This window comes from Pogoniulus pusillus, chromosome 6, assembly GCF_015220805.1.
Source record: "Pogoniulus pusillus isolate bPogPus1 chromosome 6, bPogPus1.pri, whole genome shotgun sequence".
NCBI lineage: Eukaryota > Metazoa > Chordata > Aves > Piciformes > Lybiidae > Pogoniulus > Pogoniulus pusillus.
In genome coordinates, this window is record NC_087269.1 from 36,905,178 (window position 1) to 36,927,370 (window position 22,193).

General features: G+C 43.2%; 1 protein-coding gene across 1 annotated transcript in view; it reads left to right on the top strand.

The window, feature by feature from the left end:
* The first annotated feature begins 6,181 nt into the window (after window positions 1–6,181).
* TET1 (tet methylcytosine dioxygenase 1) overlaps window positions 6,182–22,193 on the top strand; it is a 78,685-nt gene continuing 62,673 nt past the window's right edge. Inside the window, exons 1-2 of the mRNA XM_064145263.1 lie at window positions 6,182–6,552; window positions 15,647–17,699. Of these exons, the coding sequence (XP_064001333.1) occupies window positions 15,762–17,699 (1,938 nt within the window). The 5' untranslated portion in view covers window positions 6,182–6,552; window positions 15,647–15,761. The remainder of the gene's footprint in view (window positions 6,553–15,646; window positions 17,700–22,193) is intronic.

Here is a 22,193-nt window from a genome sequence, read left to right on the forward strand (position 1 = left end):
AAACAGAACATCTCAAGGAGGTTTACTGGCACGTAAAAGAACTCAGAGATGACCTTTATGCCTATAGTGCTTTTTGAAATTCTTTAGTGTTACTTCTTGTTATAAAGTGCTCTGAGCTGCTGTTTTCTTTACTAGCCCCAGTAGTAGTTCATTGTTTGCTCCTTCCAATCTTAACATTCTCACTGTTGTCACTTAATCTTAGAAATATTTTTTGACCTTTAGTGTATTTCTCTGGTGATTTCTCTTTTGCAAGCCACTGTTAAAAGTCAACAGCATTTAGAATGTCACTGAGGTTACACTCATGCCTGACACTATGCCATACTTGCGTGGCAGAGTGATAATTGAAGACATTAAAGGTACTTAAGAACAAAGCTACCAAGTTGAAGGAAAAAAAATCATGCAGGTAAGGAGTTTTATCAATAGATGTAATTCAGTTATTAATTTCTCATTAAGGTTGTTTGGGTTTTTCTTAATAAATATTATAAATTGAAATAAACTATTGAGGCTGAAGTTAGCTAAGTTGTTTTTGTAGAGGTTGCTGCTGCTGCAAAAATTATTTTCAGTGCTTTAAAAAATTCTGATATATATTAAGCTCTGTTTCAAGACAGTTGTACAGATTATACTCCAGTGTCATGTCTTTGGGCTATAAGCATTAGAAAGATTGTAAAAAATATTTTATACATGTTTCTGATCTTTACTAGTTAGGAGTCTAAAGTAGCATCTACCAAATTATCCATTCCTTTGCCCAGAATCATACTCAAGACTGCCAGAAGTATGGAAATTTCCCCCATGAAACTCAGGAATTTGAGATTTTTTTAATTTTGGTTTCCTGCAACAAGAATTACAGTCTCCAAAGTAGAAAAACTCAAGCACTTGCCGGTGTGGCATTTTGAGCTCTTCCTCAGCAAACAGAGAGGACAGGACTGATTCTTCAAGTGAGATGTGCTAGGAGCCAAGGGTGACCGATAGGGTGCAGTCCTGCAGCAGGACAGAGACAGGTGCTGGGAAACACCCATCACAGCAAGTGTAAAAAGCCGGTGCAGGGTCCATCCAGTGAGAAATGAGGATCAGTAGGAGATAAGGCCCAAAACAGAGCTGGAAACTAGTCATCTAGCAGCCAAGTGCCAACTGAAAAAAAAAAAAAAAAAAATCAAAACAAACCACCAAACAAAAAAACTAGTGGCAGAACTCAAGGCAAGAACACCCATAACACAACTTAGATAATAAATGATTATAGGCTTGAGCTTAAATAGATCTCGAAGTACATGAGTGGAAGCCCCAAGTGAGGCTGGTCTGGGCCACTGACAGGGCCTTCAGCACCCTCATGACTCTGAAAATCCCCACCCAAAGCTGTCAGTGATGTCTCTAAGAAACAGAAATACGTGACTATCCAGAATCATGGAGTCTGCACATGCAGTGGTGCAAATCTCTCTGGCTTAGCAGGCATTTTCCTTTCTTCACACCTCAATCCTCTGATACTATGTGACTTACTGAAAAAGTGTGGTAGAATTGAAGCATCCAAAAATATGAGGTTGGTGTATGCACGGTTAACCATGTCTTCCTTTACCTGCCAGGCACAACCCAGTCGTTCCGCAATCATGGTTTGTATTGTTCATACAACATCATACAGTGAAGTAAGGGCAAATAGCTCCATTAAAAAGAGAAACTGGAGGCAAACTGCTATGTACTGCAGGTCAGGAACATCTGATAGGGAATATTCAGAATAAATGCAATGAGTCTCTGTAATGGGTGTCAGCAGTTGAAATTGTAGCTCGTTGTGGTCTTTAAGTAAAATAGTATTAATGCTTAAGCTACGTTCAGTGTGCTTACAAATGTTAGCTTATTTTCAGTGCCAATCTGCAAGATCAGGGCCAAGAAAGACTAAATGAGGAAGTGATTATCAAAACCACAATTATAATTCAAGAGTTTCCACATTAAACTTGTGTTGCTCAGTTGTTGTTTTTTCTTCCAGATATTGCCAGCTAAAAATGCAGTGGGTGATTTATCTGATAATCTGTGTTACAAATACAAAGGCACTAATAGTGGTTGGCTTGTGTTCAGCTGGCTTCACAGGTTGTGCCTGGTCTGGGAGGCACTGTCACACTGGAGTCCAATGTAATAAAAGTGAGGGAGACCTTGCAAGGCAGATACTTTAATCCAGGCTTTGTAATTGCATAAGGAGCCAGCTCTATTATCTCAGCGTCATGTTTCCACTACAAGGCAGGGATAGTCAAGATAAGCCTGGTTAAATGCAATCTCTTTTATAAAGAAGTAAAGGTGTTTTTTGCAGTGCAATTCCTAGACCTTGTAGTTTGTGGAGGGCTTAGGTTCAGCATCAGTGGCATGTCTAACCTTCCCTAACCTGGACTGATGCTGTGCCTGTTGCAGAGATCTGATCCAGATGCCTCTGCATGACTCATTCAAGGACAACATACTGAAATAGTTCTGTTTCCGAGGCCAGAGCCCTGAGAGTGCTAACAGGCCCTAATGGACCTGGTGTCCTACCCATATTCCCTGCTCATGGGCCCAGGAGCTCTGTTTAAAATCAGACCTGGGTGAATTGTGGACTTTATCGAGCTATAGTCTGGTTTTGGCCTTGTTTGGTCACTATGGACTCTGCTCAGTATCTGCTAGGATAGTGTCTAGCTTTGCTTACTCACTGCATCGCCAGACCTGTTTTTGACCTACAAATTGACTTCTTAGTTCAGCCTCGGAGCTGCTTCATCTCCTGGGAGCTGATTGATTATCTGGATTCCTGCCTGAATGTGGATACCACCCCTAAGCCTGTCCTGTTTGCCTTATTTGTGTACGGTGGGGCTGGGCGCTGGCTAGGAAGGTCCATGTCATGCTGGCTGTTGTGCAGGGCTCCTTGTTTCTCGGAGAGCAGCGACCACTTAGAACTTCCTGATGCTCACTGAAGACTTATATTTGCCAGAGCTGCTTGTAATACAGAACTCCTCCAGGTGCATGCACTATATTACTTGGTACTGTGTTGTCTGGTTTTATTAATTTTGCAGATATATAGCTAGCATTTTGCATATTGTTTTGGATAAAAAGACAGGGATAGTAGTACTACGTTGAACCAAAAGGCCACTGGTTTAAAACTGTACTCCTGATGGTAGCTAGCAGCACATACACAGCGAAGAAAACTTGAGTAACATACAGAGATATTTCCTTAGCACGCTCTTTTGGCATCAAGTAATTATAGATAAAATAATAGTTTTGCTTTAAATAGCTTTGTTTATGCTTTCTTCCATTAATTTTGCTTAAAAAAAAATAATCTGTAGATTTTAAGAGTGTACAACATGCTGTGACAGTGAATTTTGTGGTGTGACATGTTTCATGAAGTAGCTGTCTTCTTGTGCCTCTGATAAATGGACTTGATACCCTCTACTTTGGAGGTTCAGTGAGTGTTTGCTTTCTGATAACATTCTCCATGATGATCTTGTTTTCATAGTGGAACAGTTGGCATTTTACCCAGATTGTCATTTTTCCAAGGTGAAAATCTTCTAGCCTTGTTACATTTTTCTGTGCTTTTTAAAGTTTGTGTTGCACCTTTTAAGCAGATCATACATATATTACATTCAAGATGCAAGCAGATAATAGATCTGGGGTAAATAAAGATGGTGTAGTGATGTTTACTGTTGTATCCTTTAGTAATGATTCCTAGCACTTCATGTGTTCACATAAAACAGTTTCATAGAAGTCTGTGTTCCAGTAGCAGGACCTCTATTTTTGAATGGTAGCATCTAGTTCAGAGGCCATCATTTCTGTGTTCCCCCCATGCGCCTCATTTTGCATTTCAGTGCAAGGAGTTCACCTACTTATTGGTGTGAGTTTTCTCCAACCATTTATACCTTGCTTGTCTTGGTAGGCTGAGTATCTCAGTGTTGCTGTGAAAGATTGTCATCTTGTGCTACTTGCTTTCCAAGATATTCATTAGTGTTGAAAAAGACCATAAACATCTATGTCTGTGGCTGTGAGAATAAACAGTTGTTGATTCTTCTTTGTTCTGCTTTGTTCAAGCCCACAACTTGCAAATTATTAGCATCTTCCAAAGAAACATACTCAGCTTATGTGAGGCTCTATTATTGAGTTCCAGTTCCTCCTTCTTACTTTAGGTGTGCAGCACTTGGAAAGAAATAGTTCTGTTACTTCTCAAATCATCTATTTTCTATCTCATGCAAATAGTTTGTGTTACTATGTCTTTTAGCATGGCAGATCTTTGGAAAGTCAGAAATTTTTATCTCCAGCCCTCTGGAAAACAGTATTTTCAGCAAATTGGGTTTGCACTCCATAAGGGATAGGAGACAGGCAAGAAATAGAGTCAGGACTTTAAATTTTAGTAAGGCAAACTTCCATCTCCTTAGGGAGTTAGTCAGTAGGGCCTCATAGGAAAAGATCCTCAGGGATAGGGGAGCACAACTGAGGTAGCAGATCTTTAAGGACATTCCCCTTAAAGCACAAGAAATCTCAACTCCTGTGTTTAAGAAATCAGGCAATGAAGGGAAGAGACTGGCACGGCTGAGTAGAGATCTACTGGTAAAAATAAAGAGCAAGAGGTAACTGCACGAATAGTGGTAGCAGGGACAGGTGAACTGGGAGGAACACTACCCCATTGTGCAGAGATGAGGTCAGGAAGGCCAAGGCGTAGTTGGAGCTGAACCCGACAAAGGATGCAGAGTAACAAAAAGGGCTTAATTGCTGTCTACAACTACCTGAAGGGAGGTTGTACCCAGGTGGGGGTTGGTCTCTTCTCCCAGACAACCAGCAATAGAACAAGGGGACACAGTCTCAAGTTGTGCCGGGGGAAGTATAGGTTGGATGTTCACAGAGAGAGTGATTTGCCATTGGAATGGGCTGCCCAGGGAGTTGGTGGAGGCACCGTCCCTGGAGGTGTTAAAGAAAAGCCTGGATGAGGCACTTAGTGCCGCGGTCTAGTTGACTGGCTAGGGCTGGGTGATAGGTTGGACTGGATGATCTTGGAGGTCTCTTCCAACCTGGTTGATTCTATGATTAACAGATATTGCTAAAATCACCTGCCCCAGAGAGCTGATCAAACAAGTGTTCAATTAATCATTGGTTTGTTGTGGGTTGGTTGTTGCAGGTGTCATTGGTGTCACTTTGTGGGCATCTGAGAAGTCAGTGAGTTTGGCTAAGGTTCCTGGACAGCATTTCTTTTTCACTGCAAGGAAGGTACAAATTGGAGGCAGGCTACCTACTCACTGTCACTGAATTGCAGTGGTGACATCAAACTGTGCAGATTAGTCTCGCTGCTTCCGCTTTCCCAAATGTGAATTGAAATCATTAGCACAACTCTGATATTTAAAGCATCTTTACAGGAGTGGCTGTGGACAGTATTACTTGTAGAATAGCCCCTCTGCAGGCTAGTATTTAATGTTTGGTTCACACTGAAAGTGCTTTATACTGCAACTTAATAACAATGAAGCTTTTTAAACAAGTCCTGCCAGGGTTTAATGTTTTGTAGTTCCCATTTCTAACATCTGGTTTTCAGTTTGAAGTGACTTTAGACTTGGTGGCCTGCTCTCCACTCTGACAAAAGGCTGTGGTGATGAGTTGTGTAAGAAGGCAAGACCGACTCTTTCTCTTACTACAACACTTTGCTCACCGGCTTCCCTCTGGAAAGGAATAGCAAATATCATCAGCGGCTCTTAATGGATGAAGTGGGGGATGGGAGAGACCAAGTCTCTTTTCTTTTTTTCTTCTTGCAGAAGGGAGAGGGCGGCTCAGCAGCTCTTCTTTGCCAGCATCTTCCCCATGCTTCTGGATGTCTTTGCTCCACTCGTGGCACGACCAGGCCGGCGAGGACCTCGGTGTTTGGGGGGATCCTTCTCGATGGCATATGTAAGAGGGACCCCTCGGCCGTCATTGCTGACCAGGCTTTTCCTCTCCTAGCCTTGAAAAAGGCGATGATTTCACAGGGTGTCACCTCCACTGCTAATCGAGAGGTACGTGGCGTCAAAGCGCAGTCTCTGCAGCAGCGGAATTAATTTGCCTCTTCTCTTTTTAGCGTATTTTTTTCGTTGTTTTAAGTTTTCTCTGTTGTTGTTAAATAATAGCCCGTGTCACCGGCCTGGCATGCCGGCTGCGGCTCTCGGGTGGCAGCCGAGGAGGGGACTGCCGCCACCAGCCCTCTCCCCAGAATCGTGCCGGCCAGCATATCCACTGCCGGGGCGGGGGGTGCAGCGGGGGGAGGGGGCGGTGGTGAATCCCGCTCCAGCCGCGGGGATCCAGGGCGCGTTTTGCCGCCTGCCGGGAGGGCTCGGGGCGGCGAGCGCCCTGCCGAGCCGCCCCCTCCCCGCTCCCTCCCGGAGGGTCCGGCCAGGGGCGACGAGTGCGGCCGCCGCCAGGAGCACGTTTCGCGGCCCGGGGCTCCCTCTCTCGCGCCTGGGCTCGTCGCGCTATGGGAGCCGCCCGCCCCCGGGGGCCCGGGCCGTGAACCGCGCCTCGCCCCGCTCCCAGCGCGGACCGCCAAGGCATGCCAGCATCGCCCCTTCCCGAGAGCTTTGGGCCGGCCGCGCCGCAGCCCTGGTACGTGTGTGGGACGGGTCCCGGGGCTGATGCAGGGGGGCGGCATAGACCTCCTCTTTCGGACCCCCTCTCCTTTTTTCCACACACCATCTGTTTCTCCCCCCTTCCCGTCTCGCTTAGTCGCTTGGTTCGTTGCAAAGTTGAGCTAGAGCGGGGAGGTGATAGAACGGGCACAGCTGTGGCCGAGCTGGAAGCCCGGCTGGTCGGGCCCTTTCGAAGCGAGGAGGAGGAAAGCAGGTGGGCAAGCTGGGGTTTATTGAAATGCAAAATGCAGTTTGATGGCCGAAAGAGCGAAAAGTCCGGCTTCCCTGGCTGTGCTGGAGGGTGTTTGCGCTGCAGCAGCCAGAGGCTGTCTAGAAAAACCCGCCAGGCGAGACAAACTGCCTGCAGCGGCCGCAGAGGGCAGGGAACAATTAAAGGGACCTCGCCTGGCAGCCTGGGCCCCCGGCCAGCCGGAAAACCCCCCTAGCTACCACCCTCTTCCAGAAAAAAACAAACAACGCAACGGACAAACAAACAAAAACCCCCAAACAAACAAAACACACACGAAACCCCACGAACCAGCAAAACACACAAAAACCCCCAACCCCCCCCCAAAAAACAACAGACAAGCAAGCGAGGGCAGCCTTCTCCTCAAGAGGCGCCGCTGGTGTGCGGGGCTGGGGGCAGTATCCCCGAGGGCAGGTCCCCGCTTTTGCTGCCGGTGCAAATAGATGAGCGCTGGGGTCGCTTCCATTGTCTGCAGCCCCGGGGAGAGCTCCTGGGGGCTGGGGGGAGCATGGTCAGCGGCCGGGCCGGGCCACGAGGAACCGTTGCCACCCCCTGAGGCGGGCCGTCCCTGCCCCTTCCTTTCTCCCTTCCCCCTCGGGTCCGCCTGCCTACACTACAGGAATCGGAGCCCGGCGAGGCTGCAGCCCCCGAAGTGCTCTCGGGCGCTGAGTGTCTATCCAGCTGCTGCTGAAGCTGGGGGAGAAGAGGTGGTGGCCCTCTCTCAACTGGAGGTTTGGTGTTAGCGGAGATGGTCCCTGCCATGCTCGTGACGGAGCCACGGGGAAAGGATGCGGTTCGCCGAATGGGATGGGTAAGGAGAAAGAAGCAGGGAGCCTACTGGAAGGCAGGAGCAGTTAACCTTGCAAAGATACAGCTGCCAGCGCCCGCAGAGGGAGCGGAGGAGCATGCCGAGCTGGCGAAGCCACCGGGCATCGCGGAAGTCAATGGAGTCGCACCAATTGTGTGCCTAGCCTGTCCTACACACAGCTTATCCTACTGCACTCCAAAGATACTTAAAGAGCGACGCAGACCGCATCACTTGCATCTTGGCTTATGTAGCAGCAGCCCAGCGTGGTGAGATTCTCTTCCTTTAAGGAGGAGAAAGGAGTGTGCAAGTAATCATTCAGAGCAGGGCATGAGCATACCGATGTCATTGCACAGCCTCCAGTGGGGCAATGAGAGTCGGACCCCTGTGAGGAGGCTGGCCAGGGCAGCTACACCAGCCTGGATCAGGGCAGAGAGCTCTCTTTGTGGGACTGTTACTACGCAAAGGCAAAAGTGGATAAAGATTCATTTGCAGTTAGATATTTAAACATGATTGGGTAAGGAATGTTCTGGGGCAAAGGTGTTTCATTAAATTGTAAAGCTAATGAAGAAAACAACTTTAAAAATCTTGCAAATAGTAGCTCTTACCAGCTGTGTTCAGTACCGGTTTTAATGTGCTCTTGTGGAGATGTAGAAGATAGTTCTGTGCAGTAATTGCCTTGTTTGCACTAACATCAGTCAGCATGAATTGAGAGTAGAAGTTGAATCCAGAAAACTCAGCATTTATTCTTTGTTGGGGCAAAACTGGGCAGGTAGCCTGATCGACCCTGGCTGTAAAGGAAAAGGCTTGTTTATGGTTTTCAGAAGCAGGTTTTCCAGCACTACAAAGGTAGATGGTAGTGTTTTTGAGATGAGGCTCAGCCCTGGACAAGAGGGGTTGGTTGTGCTTGGAGGAGACAGGGATGGGCTGGATTGCATGAAGCAGGTAATCAGGGAAGAATTCAAGGTGAGACATACCAAGGAACTTTCTGGTGTTTATGGTTTCTCTAAGAGCTAAGTCTTCACTGCGCAATAATTCCGAATCTCCACTGATAGTGTTATACTGTGGCTGGCATGATACCTCTGGTTGTTAAAGGTAGACTAAGCATTTCCATCCAGCTTTCTGTTTTCAGTTACTTACAAAACACCTTTCAGGCTGAAATTTTCCAGACTTAATCTTTGCCTGAAGGTTCTTCCCTCTACCTCCCCCTTTTAAGTGAGCTTGAGATAAGATGATTTAGCCTTTTTTTTTTTTACTTGGTTTTTGGTTTTGCTAGGAAAAGGTAACCCCCCCTGAAGAATAGTCAGATATTAGCAAAAAAAATTGCAGTGTTTCATACAGCATAAATGCAGAATTAAAGTACCATAAGATTAGCTGAGGGGATTTGTTTGTTTTGCTTGCCTTTTCCATATTCAGAAGTATCTGTTGTGTTCTGGTGGAATGGGCTTTCATTTAGGAACACTTTGTGTCTTTTTAGCATTGCCCCTGCTAAGGTCGGTGTTTGGCTGCACAGAGGAGAGCTTAAAACAATCCTGTGCTCCTGCTTGGGCTAGGAGGAGAATGCTTGCACATGTGATGCAGGTCTTCACAATATGTTTTTCGTGCCAGTTGTTTGACTGAGGTTTGATATGGGTTTGTGGTTTAAGCATGTGTGGTTCCTTGCCACACTTTAAAATATCCTTTTAATAGAGCTTTCTTGAAAGCAGAAGGGTTTGGGGTGTTGGGTTATGGGGCTGGTTTTGGTGGTGTGGTGTTTGTGTTTTTGTGTTTTGTTTGGTTTGGTTTGGTTTTGGTTTGGTTTGGGGTTTTTTTGTGTGTCTATTTCACTCACTGTGCAGGATCCCAGGTGCATGAAGTCATAACACTGCAAAATACTGATCATTGATGTCTCCTCCTGAATTCATAAGGAGTGTGTATTTCACAGCAGCCCTCTGCTCATCCCACACAGAAGAGTGAAGTAGTATGTGATGGCTGTCCAGCTTCATCCAGACTTATCCTCCAAGCAGAGAGGTGGCATTCTCAGTCCAGTGAGGGTAAAAATTTATGATGAAGGTCTAGGTGTGTTTGGTCTGCTCAACATAGTCTGCTATTACTCACAGCATGTTAACAGTTGGAAGGGACCCGAAATGATAAATGAGTCCATTCCCTCACCAGAGCAGGACCATACAATCTAGCTTAGGTCCAGATAGGCCTTGAAAGTCTCCAGAGAAGGTGATTCCATAGCCTCTCTGGGGAGCCCATTCCAGTGCTCTGTGACCCTGAAATAACCCCTTGTGTTGAGATGGAACCTCTTGTGCTGCAGCTTGCATCCATTACTCCTTGTCCTATCACAGGGAGTAAGTGACCCTGTCCCCCCCCTCCTGACACCCATCCCTCACATAGTTATAAACATTTATTAAATCGCTTCTCAGTCTTCTCTTTTCCAGGCTAAAAAGTCCCAGGTGCCTCAGCCTCTCCTCATAAGGCATGTGCTCCAGTTCCCTAATCATCCTTCTAGCCCTCCACTGAACCCTCTCCAGCCGATCCCTGTCCTTCTTAAGTTGGGCACTCCAAAACCAAATGCAATACTCATGTCAGCAAGAAAAGGATTATACTTTGAATTAGAGAAAGTGAGGTGACACCCTGCAGTGCCTGCCTTAGATGTGCAGTTATGCTCCCAGGAAGTATAAACTTAAGTCAAGGTTTAATACATGTGGATAAAATATGCCTGATTGCCTTAAGAGTGGCATAATTTGCTGTAAAATGAACCAAAACACTGACATGTAGCAAAATAGAAAACTGTTCTTGAATGGCATGTGAGGTTACAGAAACACCACCTGAAAAAGATTGTTGGAGGAGAGTATAGGGGACTGCAAGATGGTGAATGAAGGGGAACCTTGGTGCCTCTGTGGAAGAAGCTTGGGGAAATTTCACTGTCTGCTTTGGGAAGGGGAGAGGCTTCTTCACAAGACTGTGTATGAAACAACTCATGGTACTTAGAAGGCTGAGGAGAATTTTTAATTTATTTTATTAAAACCATACAGATACTCAAGGATTAAAGAAGGAGAGAAAGAGGAAGGGGGAAATCAAAGCTAATTCCTTTATCCTAGCCCATTTCCCTTTTCATAGACAAAGTATTGGTCAGAGCAATCTGTAGATGCAGGGGGTCAGGCAAGACTGAAAAGCAGGTCAGCATTTATGCACTTAAAAAGGATATGCAGATGATATAACATAATCCTGAAAAAAATATGAAAAGCTTTTCAGCTAACATGAAGGTCAGATTTTCTAATCTCTGTCTTCTCTGGTGTCTTTTGCATCCTCCTCTAGATGCTTCTGGAGGTTGAGATACTTTTCAGTTCAAAGGTGTAGATCCAAGCGTATATGACAACTAAGTCAAATTGTATCCCTTATTGCTCAGGACCTATGTATTATCAAATCACTTCTATCAAAGGCTCCAGATCTTGCTTCTCCACTGGACCTGTCTCTTGTAACTTTAAAAAAGATACCTACACATTAAACCAAAATGTATTTAATTAGTGTCTGTAGTTAAATCATGCTCAACTAGTCCTACATACCTATGTCATTTTTTCCTTGTGCAGCTGTGTCTGTTCAGGGGTCACTTGATCTCTTTCATGATGCTGTAAAAAACTTGATACCACTTTATGAGAATGTGTATTTTAATCCTTTTTTTCCTCTATCTTAAGAAAAAAATTATGGAACAGAATCTTAATGGATACTACCTCTAAAAATGAAACTTCCTTTATATATTTTTCCTTTTGTGTAAGAGGAAAGTAAGTAAGAAAAATACGGGGGTGCTTTGGGTTGATTTGTGGTTTTGTTGTTTTGTTGTTACTGGGTTTTTTTTGTTTGTTTGTTATTCCCTGGAGGGATTCCAGCAGTGTGGGGTTAAATTCCCCCAATTACTTCGTAGGCAAAATTCTCCTTATAATTGTTTGGAATTTTGACCAAGAGGAGGCTAAAAGATTTAGCCCTTGATTAGCTTTTTATCAGTCTCTGATGAGGATTATAGCAGTCAATGGGATTGCTCCAGATTTATTACTCTGAATGAATAAAAATTAAGCAACAGGCCTTAAATCAGCTTTGACTTTTCACATGAATTAAAGAAGGGATAAGTCAGCTCAATCAACAGTTTCAGGATGCACTCTTATTACCTATGGCAGTTACTTTATGAGTTATAAGGCAGTTATGAGGCCTACATTTGATAATCCTTCCACACAAATATTTTGGTAATACAATTAATTAATTAATTGCGATGGAATGTGGCTAATGTGATATAGCTGTTGGATGTCCTTAAAAAGTGACAGGAGGCAATTGGTAACTGCAGGCATTAACAGAGTCATTAACTGTGCTTGAAATGGAAATGTAAAATATTTCCTCTTGCTGTTAGAAAACAGCACTTGAGTACTGAGCTTGTACTTGCCTAAAACTTTGGTCCTAAATGTGAAATAGTAAACAAGGATATAACAGTGTAGTTCAATTTTATTGAACTCTCCTAAAATAGTTGGTATCTAGCAGTTAAGGTTGCTGTGACTAACTAATATTCATCAAAACTATGGGCTTTCTTTAAGGGAAACAGAGATCTCTTACTGGCAGGCATTTGTCTCAAGACCTTACAGTCACCTTGGGGATCAACTGCTCAGAGTCCTAGACAAATACAACTAAAGTTAAGCATTAATTGGAGAAAAAAAAATCTTAGAGGCCTATCCCCCAGATTTCTTCTGAGAAACCTAAATTCACTCCAGTGACAAAACTGAAACAAAATGTATAAAACTGTTACTGTTCTTGTGCTCCTGTATTGTCATCTCAGAGCAAGAAAAATACTAGCACCCTTTGCCATCTTCACTGAGGCAACGTGAATGTCATTTCATTTGCTACAAATATTAGCAGTCTTTGTTTGCCAAGAAAAAGGGATGTCTTCAGACACTAGGTGTTCATAGTCTCAAATTTTAACCCTGAAAAGAAACAGGGCTTGGGCTTTGCTACTTTCTCTACATTCTTGGCATACCAGTATGTTTTTCTGCATTAAAAAAAAAAACAACAAAAAAACAACCAACAACAACAACAAAAAAAAACCCAAAACGAAGTAAAAAGCCCACCCAAAAAAAAAAAAAAAAAACACAAAAAAACAAGTGAAAACTCTGGATGGTCTTGCTTCTTCAATCCCAAAGCAACCATGTTGCAATTTCCATGTGCAGGTAAAAACATGTCATGTAATTGTAATGATTATTTATATATATATATAGTTGTTACAAATGATGCTTCTAATAAATAGTTTTCATGACCACGCTTCCCAAACTTCAACGATAGCAGTGGCAACTGCTTGCGTAGAGAAGTAAACTGAGCAAAGCGTTCTGCATGTCCAGTACCTTGAAAAATCAGGTCTTTTCCCACTACAGATCTTCTGTGTTCTCTCATCATTCTGTTTCTGTTTCAAGGCTGATAAAGAAAAAAAAACACCTCTATATTTTCAGTGCCCATTCCAACACATTTCCATGTTGCCTGTTGTTTGCTTGCTTTCTTCCTTGCTCTTCTGGCTGTAGTCTCTGAAAGTAGCTTGCATTTCCTCTCCTGCCAACGTTATCTAGCGTCTTCCACTAATGACTGCAGATACATTGTCTGCTGCTTGCTTCCAACTGGTTTGCAGCCCTCCAGGCTATTCTTTGGAATAAGGAGCCCAGCCTCTGCCAAAATCAAACCCATAAGAAACTGATTTTTTTTTTGCAGACTGATGATGGCTGTTTCATGGACCTGCTGATTCAATGCAAATGTTTTCTTCAATTCATAGGGTGACTGGTAATGTTCATGCCCCTCTGTGGGCATGCATCTCCAGAGAAGGGCAAAGGGAGGAAGATACTCTGGTGACCGTAATTTCATCACTCTATTTATTTCACTATTTCACTGTCTGACCCAACTTTTACAGAGCATTTCTGCAGGAGCTGTTAAGGTCTATTCTGTGACATGTGAAGCATTACCTGCAATTATATATCACTGCACATGTCTACTTGGACTTTTCAGGTTGGATGTTTTACTGTGATGGAAGAGGGATGATGTTAGCATGTTTATTTTGTGTTTGATGGGCATTATTTTCTGATCTGACCTTAGAAGTGTGTTTAGCCACTACAGCGGTTCTGGTTCTGAAATGGTATTCATGTGGAAGATCTGCTCTAGGTAGTAATGTTCATGGATGTGAAGATGTGATACAGAATAATCACATTGTGTGTAGGTCAGATACTTGGTTTATATGTCATAGAATACATGATCAGTTGGCTTAGTGCTGAATGGACAAAGAGGTAGGTTTCAAAATGCTTTAAACAAGCTATTCTAAAAGAGTTTGGGAGTTAGTGTTAGCATTGGTAGGTACTGTGGCCACTGGACAGCCTGCTCAGGGTCAAGACAGAAACAAGTTCCCAGCCAGTATGCTGGTTTGGAGAGCAGCAGGAGCTGATGGTTCTGCACAGAGACCATGTGTGTTTTGTCTGTGCTAGACCATCCCCTTGGCAGGTTAATGTGGTCTTTGGTGCAGATGATTGTAAGCTTTCTGTGTCCATTGTGCTGTAGATAGATTTTTATGTTCTGGGGGTCTGTTCTGCTTGTGAGGCCTGCTCTTCAAGTGCCCTTTGCTTTTTTGTTTGCCCTACACCAGTCAAACCTGGCTAGTGTAGTGCTGTTAAACATTTCTGTGGTGTCAAGCAGATTTGGCTGCACCAATGTAGCTGTACACAGATTCAGCCAAGTTTGGAGCAGGCTGTGGGTAATTGTAGCTTCTGCATGCTCTCCCTCTTGGCTTCAGGGTGGAGTTGAAGCGCTGTGAAGCTGAGTGCACTCTGCCTTACCCGCCTTTTAATGTGATGGAGGTGTCAGGAACTTGGTAGCGTGCTTATTCCCTTTCCTACTTCTTTTAGAAGCCACAATTGCTTTTTTGAACATCCTTTAGAGGCCAGGATTTTTGTTCTTCCTTTTCTTCTCCTCTTCTCATTAGCAAAGTGAATGCAGCTTATAGGTGACTTTATTTGGACTTGAGGAATTTAGAGGAATGATAACAACGAGAAGGTATCCTCCTGCCTGAGACTATACAGTCTCTTGGTCTGCACACTCTCATTTTCAGGTTGCCCTTGTCTACCCATCTGATTATTCAAATAGCTAAATAAAGCTATAAAAGCACCATGTACTTAAGCTATGTGCTTATGAGAATTGCTTTACATTTACAGAATTACAACTCACCTTGAAGAAAACATAAAATACAGATTCCTCATGATACAAATCAGAAGTGACTGAATAGTATTTGCAGAGATGGGAGCCTTCTGCATAGTGGTTGTATTTGGGGCAAGCTTAGGACAAATGTATTTTGTTGATTGCACATACAATAGTAGTCATAATGGTGAAGCAGAAATGACTGCCTGCATAATACATTTGGTATAGCTAGACAGGACAGCATCAAGGCTTGCAGTGTAATACAGTGTGCTGGTATATTATCCTGGGAAATAACGCTGGGAAATTCAGTTCTTCTCTGGTTCAGTTGCCCTGCAACTTCTGCCACTTCAGCCAGGATTGCACCAGTGGACAGTTGATGGGTGGTAAAAGAAATGAGGGCTGTCCTGGTGTATAAGTGCACAGACACAAACTAGCTTTGTTCTTTTTCCTTGGTTGTCCTTACAGTGATAGACAAGCTGTTGAATGTAAAGCTATGGGCATAAAATTTATCCATTCTTATTCAAGGGAAGAGGTGGTTAATGGGCTGCTAATAAGGCTGAAACGATTCAAAGTTCTTAATACTGACATAAACCAGTAAATAAGTGATTTTGCCTCAAACAACAGCTCTGTTTGCTTCTTCATTTGTATTAGAAGCACTTCAACAATCTTTCCATTTTGCAATATACCAATATTTTTCAAAGCTTTTATCTGAACTGAACATAAGGTTCAGTAACAAATATTTCTAATATTTTTTAATGGTCAGATGAATGTATATCCACCCTTCATGGATCAATTTTTTAAAGTGTTGTTTTCTGTCTTCTATTTCAGAGTTAACGCTGGATCACCACAGAGGGCAGCTACGAGAGCATGCAGTTTTCTATTGAAACAAGAGCTCATGTTTTTTTTCCATCTCTTCTCTTAATACTTCTACTGCTCCAAAGACATGGCTCACCATGCAAGGCCTTCCAGATTAGTCAAAAAGGAAGAGTTAGGTAAAAGGAAAACTAACCAGAGCAAAAAGAAATCGAGCCAAGTGAGGAAGAAAACCACAAAGACCTCCACAAAAGCTAATAGTTCTGGAAAAAGCAAAAAGCCAGCACAAGAAAAAGATGGTAAGAAAAAACAGCAAGAAAAGAAAACAATCATGAGCTCTACCAGTAGGTTTCTCAGGAGCAGTGTAACTAGAACCTTATCTGGAGCATCTTGGGTGACTTTGGAGAAAGCTGACAATGTCCTCTTTCATAATCAGGATTCTTTCAACGTCAATGGCTTTACAATGTCTCTCCGCAATCGATCGTTTTCCCATAGGTTGTCTCAAGCTCCAACAGTTGCAAAATCCAAGAAAGCTGCAGCACAAAGAAGACTAGAATCACAGGAAAAGTATGAGCAAGGAGCCCTGGCAGCAGTAGAAGGAAAAAATGTTGAAACGGGCAAAAGCATTTTGAAACAAGATTTAGCACAAAGTGAGTTAATTCCTCTGCCTGTAGAAGGTGCTCCATGTAGTGCAGGTGAAGAGCCTGCTACCACATGTTCCAGTCAAGACAAACAGCTAGAAATACCTGAAACAAATTACTCCATTCCAAGTAATCAGCTAACTGATGACGATACAGAAGCATCAGAGGTGAAGTGCAAGCACAAAGACTTGCCTTGTGAACAGGCACCCAGTGACCTCAATACAGGTAGTTCCGTTGAAGCAGTTGTTGAAGATGCTGCGCTCATGCTTCTGTCTTTTCCTTCTGACTCCATCATCAACTCTGAATCAAACTTGAAGGGGTGTGTGGAGACTCCCTTCGATACGGTGCCTAACAGTAAAGAACCTGACTCCAGTGCTGTTGATACCTCAGACCTCAGCTCAGCCATATTGTTAGTAGAGTCAGTCCCACTTGCTAAATCCCATGTCGAAGCAGAGTCAGACTTGGTGCTACCTAGTGAAGAACAAGACTCAAATTCTGAACCTATAGTTACCTCTGAGTTTAACTCACAAGAACATTTATTAGCAGATGCAAACTCATTTTCAGAGTCCTGTCTGAAGGCAGGGTGGACTTTAGAGTCTGTGAGTAGAGACATTAGTTCAGATTCCAGCTCTGTAGCTGCCACTGAATCAAATTCACTTTTACATTTCAAAGGTGAAAGCTCACTTGCAGCATCTCACATGAAACTGGTTGTGGATTTTGTCCCCATTTACACAGAACTTGACTCAAGTTTGGATTTGAGCTGTACAAGACTGAATTCAGAATCTGACTCAAAAAACATACTTGCAGTGTGTGAACCAGTTCCCAATATCTCTTTAAACAGTTTTGATGTGGAGGCCATCGAACAGCTTGCTAAATGTATCGATGCAGAAACATTCATTCTGAATTCAGGCTACGTCCCCACTTTATCTCCAGATTTAGAAAAAAGCACAGTTGAGAAAATATCTGGTGAAAGCTCTGGACAGTTCTCTGAAGGTTTTGTTTCAGAGCTGCCTTCAGGCATGGAAATATCTGATCTTGCATCAGAAAAAGCCATAAATGCAGATTTGCCAGCTGACTCAAGACTGCAGCATAATGATTATTCATCACAGCTGGGAAGTGTCGGAGTAAGCCTGAATTTGGTTCAGCATGTAAGCAACAGCACTGAAGCAGTTCAGGCCTCAGGGCCATCCTCTCTCAAAAATCCAGCTGGTGATCACCCTGTTCCATATTCAACTCTTCTCCCTGTGCTAGAAAAGAAGAAACGAAGGCGTTGTGGAGTCTGCGAGCCCTGTCTGCGGAAAACAAATTGTGAAGAATGCAGCTGTTGCAGGAAACGCAAAACCAGCCACCGGATATGTAAAAAAAGGAAATGTGAAGAACTGAAAAAGCCACCACCACCACCACCACCCATCCTACTACCTTTTCAGGTAAGCCAATGCAGGTGAAAATTAAATCACTCTTTTGAAGCTTGAGGTTCATCTTAAAAATCTGCACAGGGAAATGCCGGACACTGCACAGCTTTAGAGAGCTTAGGGCTCCTGATGGAGCTAGCAGGTTGTACAGTAGCTTTCTTGTGTCATCTATAGAAGTGTAGATTAAAGTGAGCTGGAGTTAGTCTTCCTTCTGCTGTAGATGAAAAAAAATCAGAGGTAAGCATGGTTTTCACTCAGTGTTCCACATACTGGTATGTTGGCCAAAATAATGGATTAATCGAGGGCATGAAGAGATGAGAACTACTTAAATGTGCAAAGGAGGAAGAATGAGAGTTGTCTTAAGAGACTAAATTACTAGGCAGTGTCTGTATTTCTAAGAATTTAAGGTTAAAAAGCAATGGATGACAGACTTTTCAATTGAAGTAGCTTGCTTATGATTTGGTGGAAATGAGTGTATATACTTAAGAACCAAACTGTAGCTGCATTTCCTCTTTTCACATCTCTCTGCCTTTCTAATTGTCTGTTCTTCTGTTTCTCTTATTTCACTCCTCCTCCCTATCTCCCTTTGTCTGTTATTACATTTCTCATACATACTTTTTCTGTTTCTCACTCATTTTTCTGACCCATCAGCCTTTTATGACCCAGGTCATTACTTTTGGAACAAAGAGAAGGGGAAAAGACAGTCTGTATGCCCTTATGATAACAGCACTGACCTTCTGAGAGATTTCATTTCAAGAGCAGGCTTTGAATCAGGTAAGTAGGGAGTTGAACATAGATTTCCCACATCCCAACTGAATCATCTGACCTCTGAGCTGCATAGTTCTGCTCCATACATTACTGTACTACCTGGGCCACAGAGAGTGACACTATCTCAGTAGTTATGTCACTGGGACATTTGCCTTGGGATGTGGGAAACTGAAGTTCAAGTCTCTGCACCAGTGTGTATGCCAAGTGGAGAAGCTTACCCTGGGGAAAAGGCCTTTCTTGATAGCAGTTTCATTCAAATGGCATCTTCTTATAGCAGGTAGAAATTCCTGGCAGATGCAGAGATCTTGAGAGGTCTCCAGTTTTCACAGCTGTGTTCCATACTTACCAAAGTTTGCACAGAAGTTCATTCTGTCTTTAAGGTAGGCAAGCACAAAGAAAAGTTCTGTAGCAGTGAGAGGACATGATATATTCCCCTTTGTGGGGGGAAGTTTATTTTAGGTTATAACATTTAGGGAAGTAGCTTTAAAGAGCCTGGCTCAGAGTTCATTCAAAAACTTCTTTGTGTCTCAGCTGCTCCAAAATGCCCTTGGGGGAGGGATGCGGGGGGGGCGGGAAGGAGAAGGACAGCTATCATGTGGCTGAAGATATATGTTAAAACAGTAACAGTGGTAGAGACTGATCCTGACGTTTTACAGTGAAATAGTAGGAACCCTGCATCCTTTAGTATATTTAGTCAGAGGGATTTTGAAGAAGCTCATGAGAGAGAATTGGTGGAGCTGAGGTAGGAAGCGATCTGAGAGCCATGTTTTAAAAGGGTTATTGCCGGGTACGTGTAAGGAAGTGTTCCAGCTTTGCTGTCAACTTTTGTGTTCCAGGCTAAACATACGTCTTCTCTTGTTCCTCAGGCTGACCTTCTCCTTGCAGATTAGCTTTGCCCCTTCACCTTTGTCCTCTCTGGGTGCTCCTTTTGCCTCCTTTGAGAGGTTCCTTGGTTTTATTCTTTCATTTGGCAGATGATTTTTGGTGTGTTTTTTATTGAACAAGATGCATTTTGCACAATGCATTTAGAGCTACACCAGCAACCTCCTTAATTTCTCAGTAAATTTCAGACTACATTTCTCATTAAGTTTCAGAGTGCTGCATGGAGGAAATGAAGTATTGCTGACATTTAAGAACATATCTGGTATTTTCTTATGAAATTGTATTTGAATGAAAGCTGGTGCCTTTTCCGCTGTACCTAGAAGCAAGTCTCACCTCGCTTCAGAAACAGTGCTCTGAGAAAATGAAAAAATGAAAGTATTTCTACAACATAGATAAGCTACAAGATCACTTTACAGATGTGGAGATGCAGGAGGAGGTGTTGGGGGATGTGAAACACTGTATGGCTGCTCAGCAGCTGTCCTTTAGGATGGTAGCACTCTGGAAGAGTGCTACATTGTGAGTAGGTGAGTTCTTAAACTGGTGAGCTCTCAAACTGTAACTGCAGCAGTGAGAACTTCTGTGTCAGTAATGTGCTTCAAATAGAGGGCAGCTGGAGAAAACACAAAACTCTATGTCTCTGTCCATGGTATAGAAAGTTAATGCAATAATGTAGAGAAACGATCTTTGTTTCAGTGCATTCCTTGTTCAGAAGAGTCTGCCCCTTCCTCTCATGTTGGTGGAATTGAAGCATTTTGGAGGTAATTCACTAGAAAGGAGATTGTAGGCCATAGACATACTCTGCATGAGCATAATGTAAACACCGGTGTTTTGCCTTAAAGGGAATTATCTCTTCTTATTCTAGATACTGAAAGCAGAAGTTGCAGAGAACCAGTGAGAGCTCTGTACATTAAATGGCTGTAGGAGAGGTGCACTTGCTGATTAAAAAGAAAACAGCATTGGCTGTCCTTACAAACTTAGGTGACTTTACAGTTAGAGAGAGTAAGGCTTGGCTGGCAGAAGCTGTGAATGTAGCCTGAAGTGCATATTCCAACACGTGTGCCCCCATGTGCACAAGCATGTAACCCTTGGAGAGTACTGGTTGCATGTTTGGAGCTGGTATTGGTTATGTTACTGTTATTTTCATTATTTCACACTCAATTCAGATAAAGATTTGAAAACTGTAGTGGACTTGAAAAATATCACTCAAAAATAATATCCACACAGCTTTAGTGATATTTTGTCTTGCTGAAAGTAATGGTTTTGCAGTGATGTGACATCATAAAAGTCTGCACAAAGTGTCATGGACTCCAGTTCACAGCCCTTCTGGATAGCAATGTTGTTGTATGTAATGCCTCTCTTCCTGAAGGTTGCTTGCTTAGGAGCTGGCTAAGAGAACATTCTAGAACGTATATGTGTGTAAATTATTTGCTTGCAGAATGTTCAGAAGGAGGATCTTTGAAAAGAAGAGACAAAAGGCTTGATACTGGGTTACCATCCCTCTCAGAATGAATAATGCTTCACTTTAAAACTTCACGTGTGACCCCTCACTATTTTGTCTTTCCAAAACTGCTGTTTTCTGAAACAGCACAGCAGTTACTGAAGGCTGTTTCATAGCTCTTTTCTACCAAAAACTGTATTTAAGAAGTGATCTGCTTTGCTGCCACTCCATCCTCATACATGTCAAGGATGGCTGAACTCATTGTGTGGGGCAAGAATTTCTCAGGCTTCAAAACCATCATACAGATAAGGAAGATGGTCTATTATTTGTTTAACTTTTCATTGGACAAAGGATTTCTGTTTTGCACAGGCAGCTGTTGCAAATGTAGCTGCACATGCTGTGATGAAAATGTTGTCTTATGGGTGTTTGCAGTCATCAATGAAGCTGTCTGTGGTGCATGGGGTACTGGGTTCTGGTTGGGCAGGTGGTCTTGGTTCTCATCTGGTTCCCAGCTGGGCAGTGTTCTCTTGGGTGTAGCCATCACCCTGGCCCAGGAGGATGGCAAGATGAACAGCTTCAGTTACTGAGGTGAACTTGCAGAGTTTCATACCATGCCGTTGGAGTTCCTCTTGCCCAAAATGCCATGAACAGAGAGGGCTGCTGTAGAGCTCCCAAAATAACAATAGCTGTGGAGACTCCTTGTCTCCAAAGGCTGCTTTATGCAAGGCTACTCAAGGAGCCTATGTTTTAGGGGCTTATTTGGGCAGGGACCCCTGCTGGCTCACCTGCCAAGGTGGGCTTTAGGTTATATTAGGTAATGGATCATGTTAGATTTAGCGGGTCTTGGAGTCAACGGATAGAAATCAGATCACTGAGTGCAAGTTCAGTAGGTTGATCAAGGTGTCTGGTGACAGACTATTTAATAGCTGTAGTCTGACTAACACGGAAATATTTAACAACAATAAGGGCCTGCTTGCTTGTGGGTTTCTGACATGTTGCTGAAAACTCAGATGTATTTAAAGAGAATGATGCAATAAGAGTTGGTTGGGAACTTTCCAGTAAGGCATTCCTTGAATAGAAAATGCTGATTTAACAGCAGTCTTTCACAGTTACTCTCTGTCTTGGTGTAACTATTTTTCTTTTTTTTTTTGGGGGGGAGGAGGGGAATTTCTTAAGATTCCATACGAAATCTCTGCTTAAAACTGGAAAAGTGGGAAAGAATTATTAGAACAGCTTGGTGCTTAAGTTTTTTTTTTCCCCTGATACAGATCAGGGGCTTGAACTTTGGTCTCCCACCTCCCATCTGTTTCCTCTTGAATTTTTGAAAGGTTCACTCTACTTTGAAATACAACCAAGAGGTGATTTTTTTTTTAAAGGGCAAGATGGAATTCTTGTTTTCCATCCAGATCTAGTCACAATCA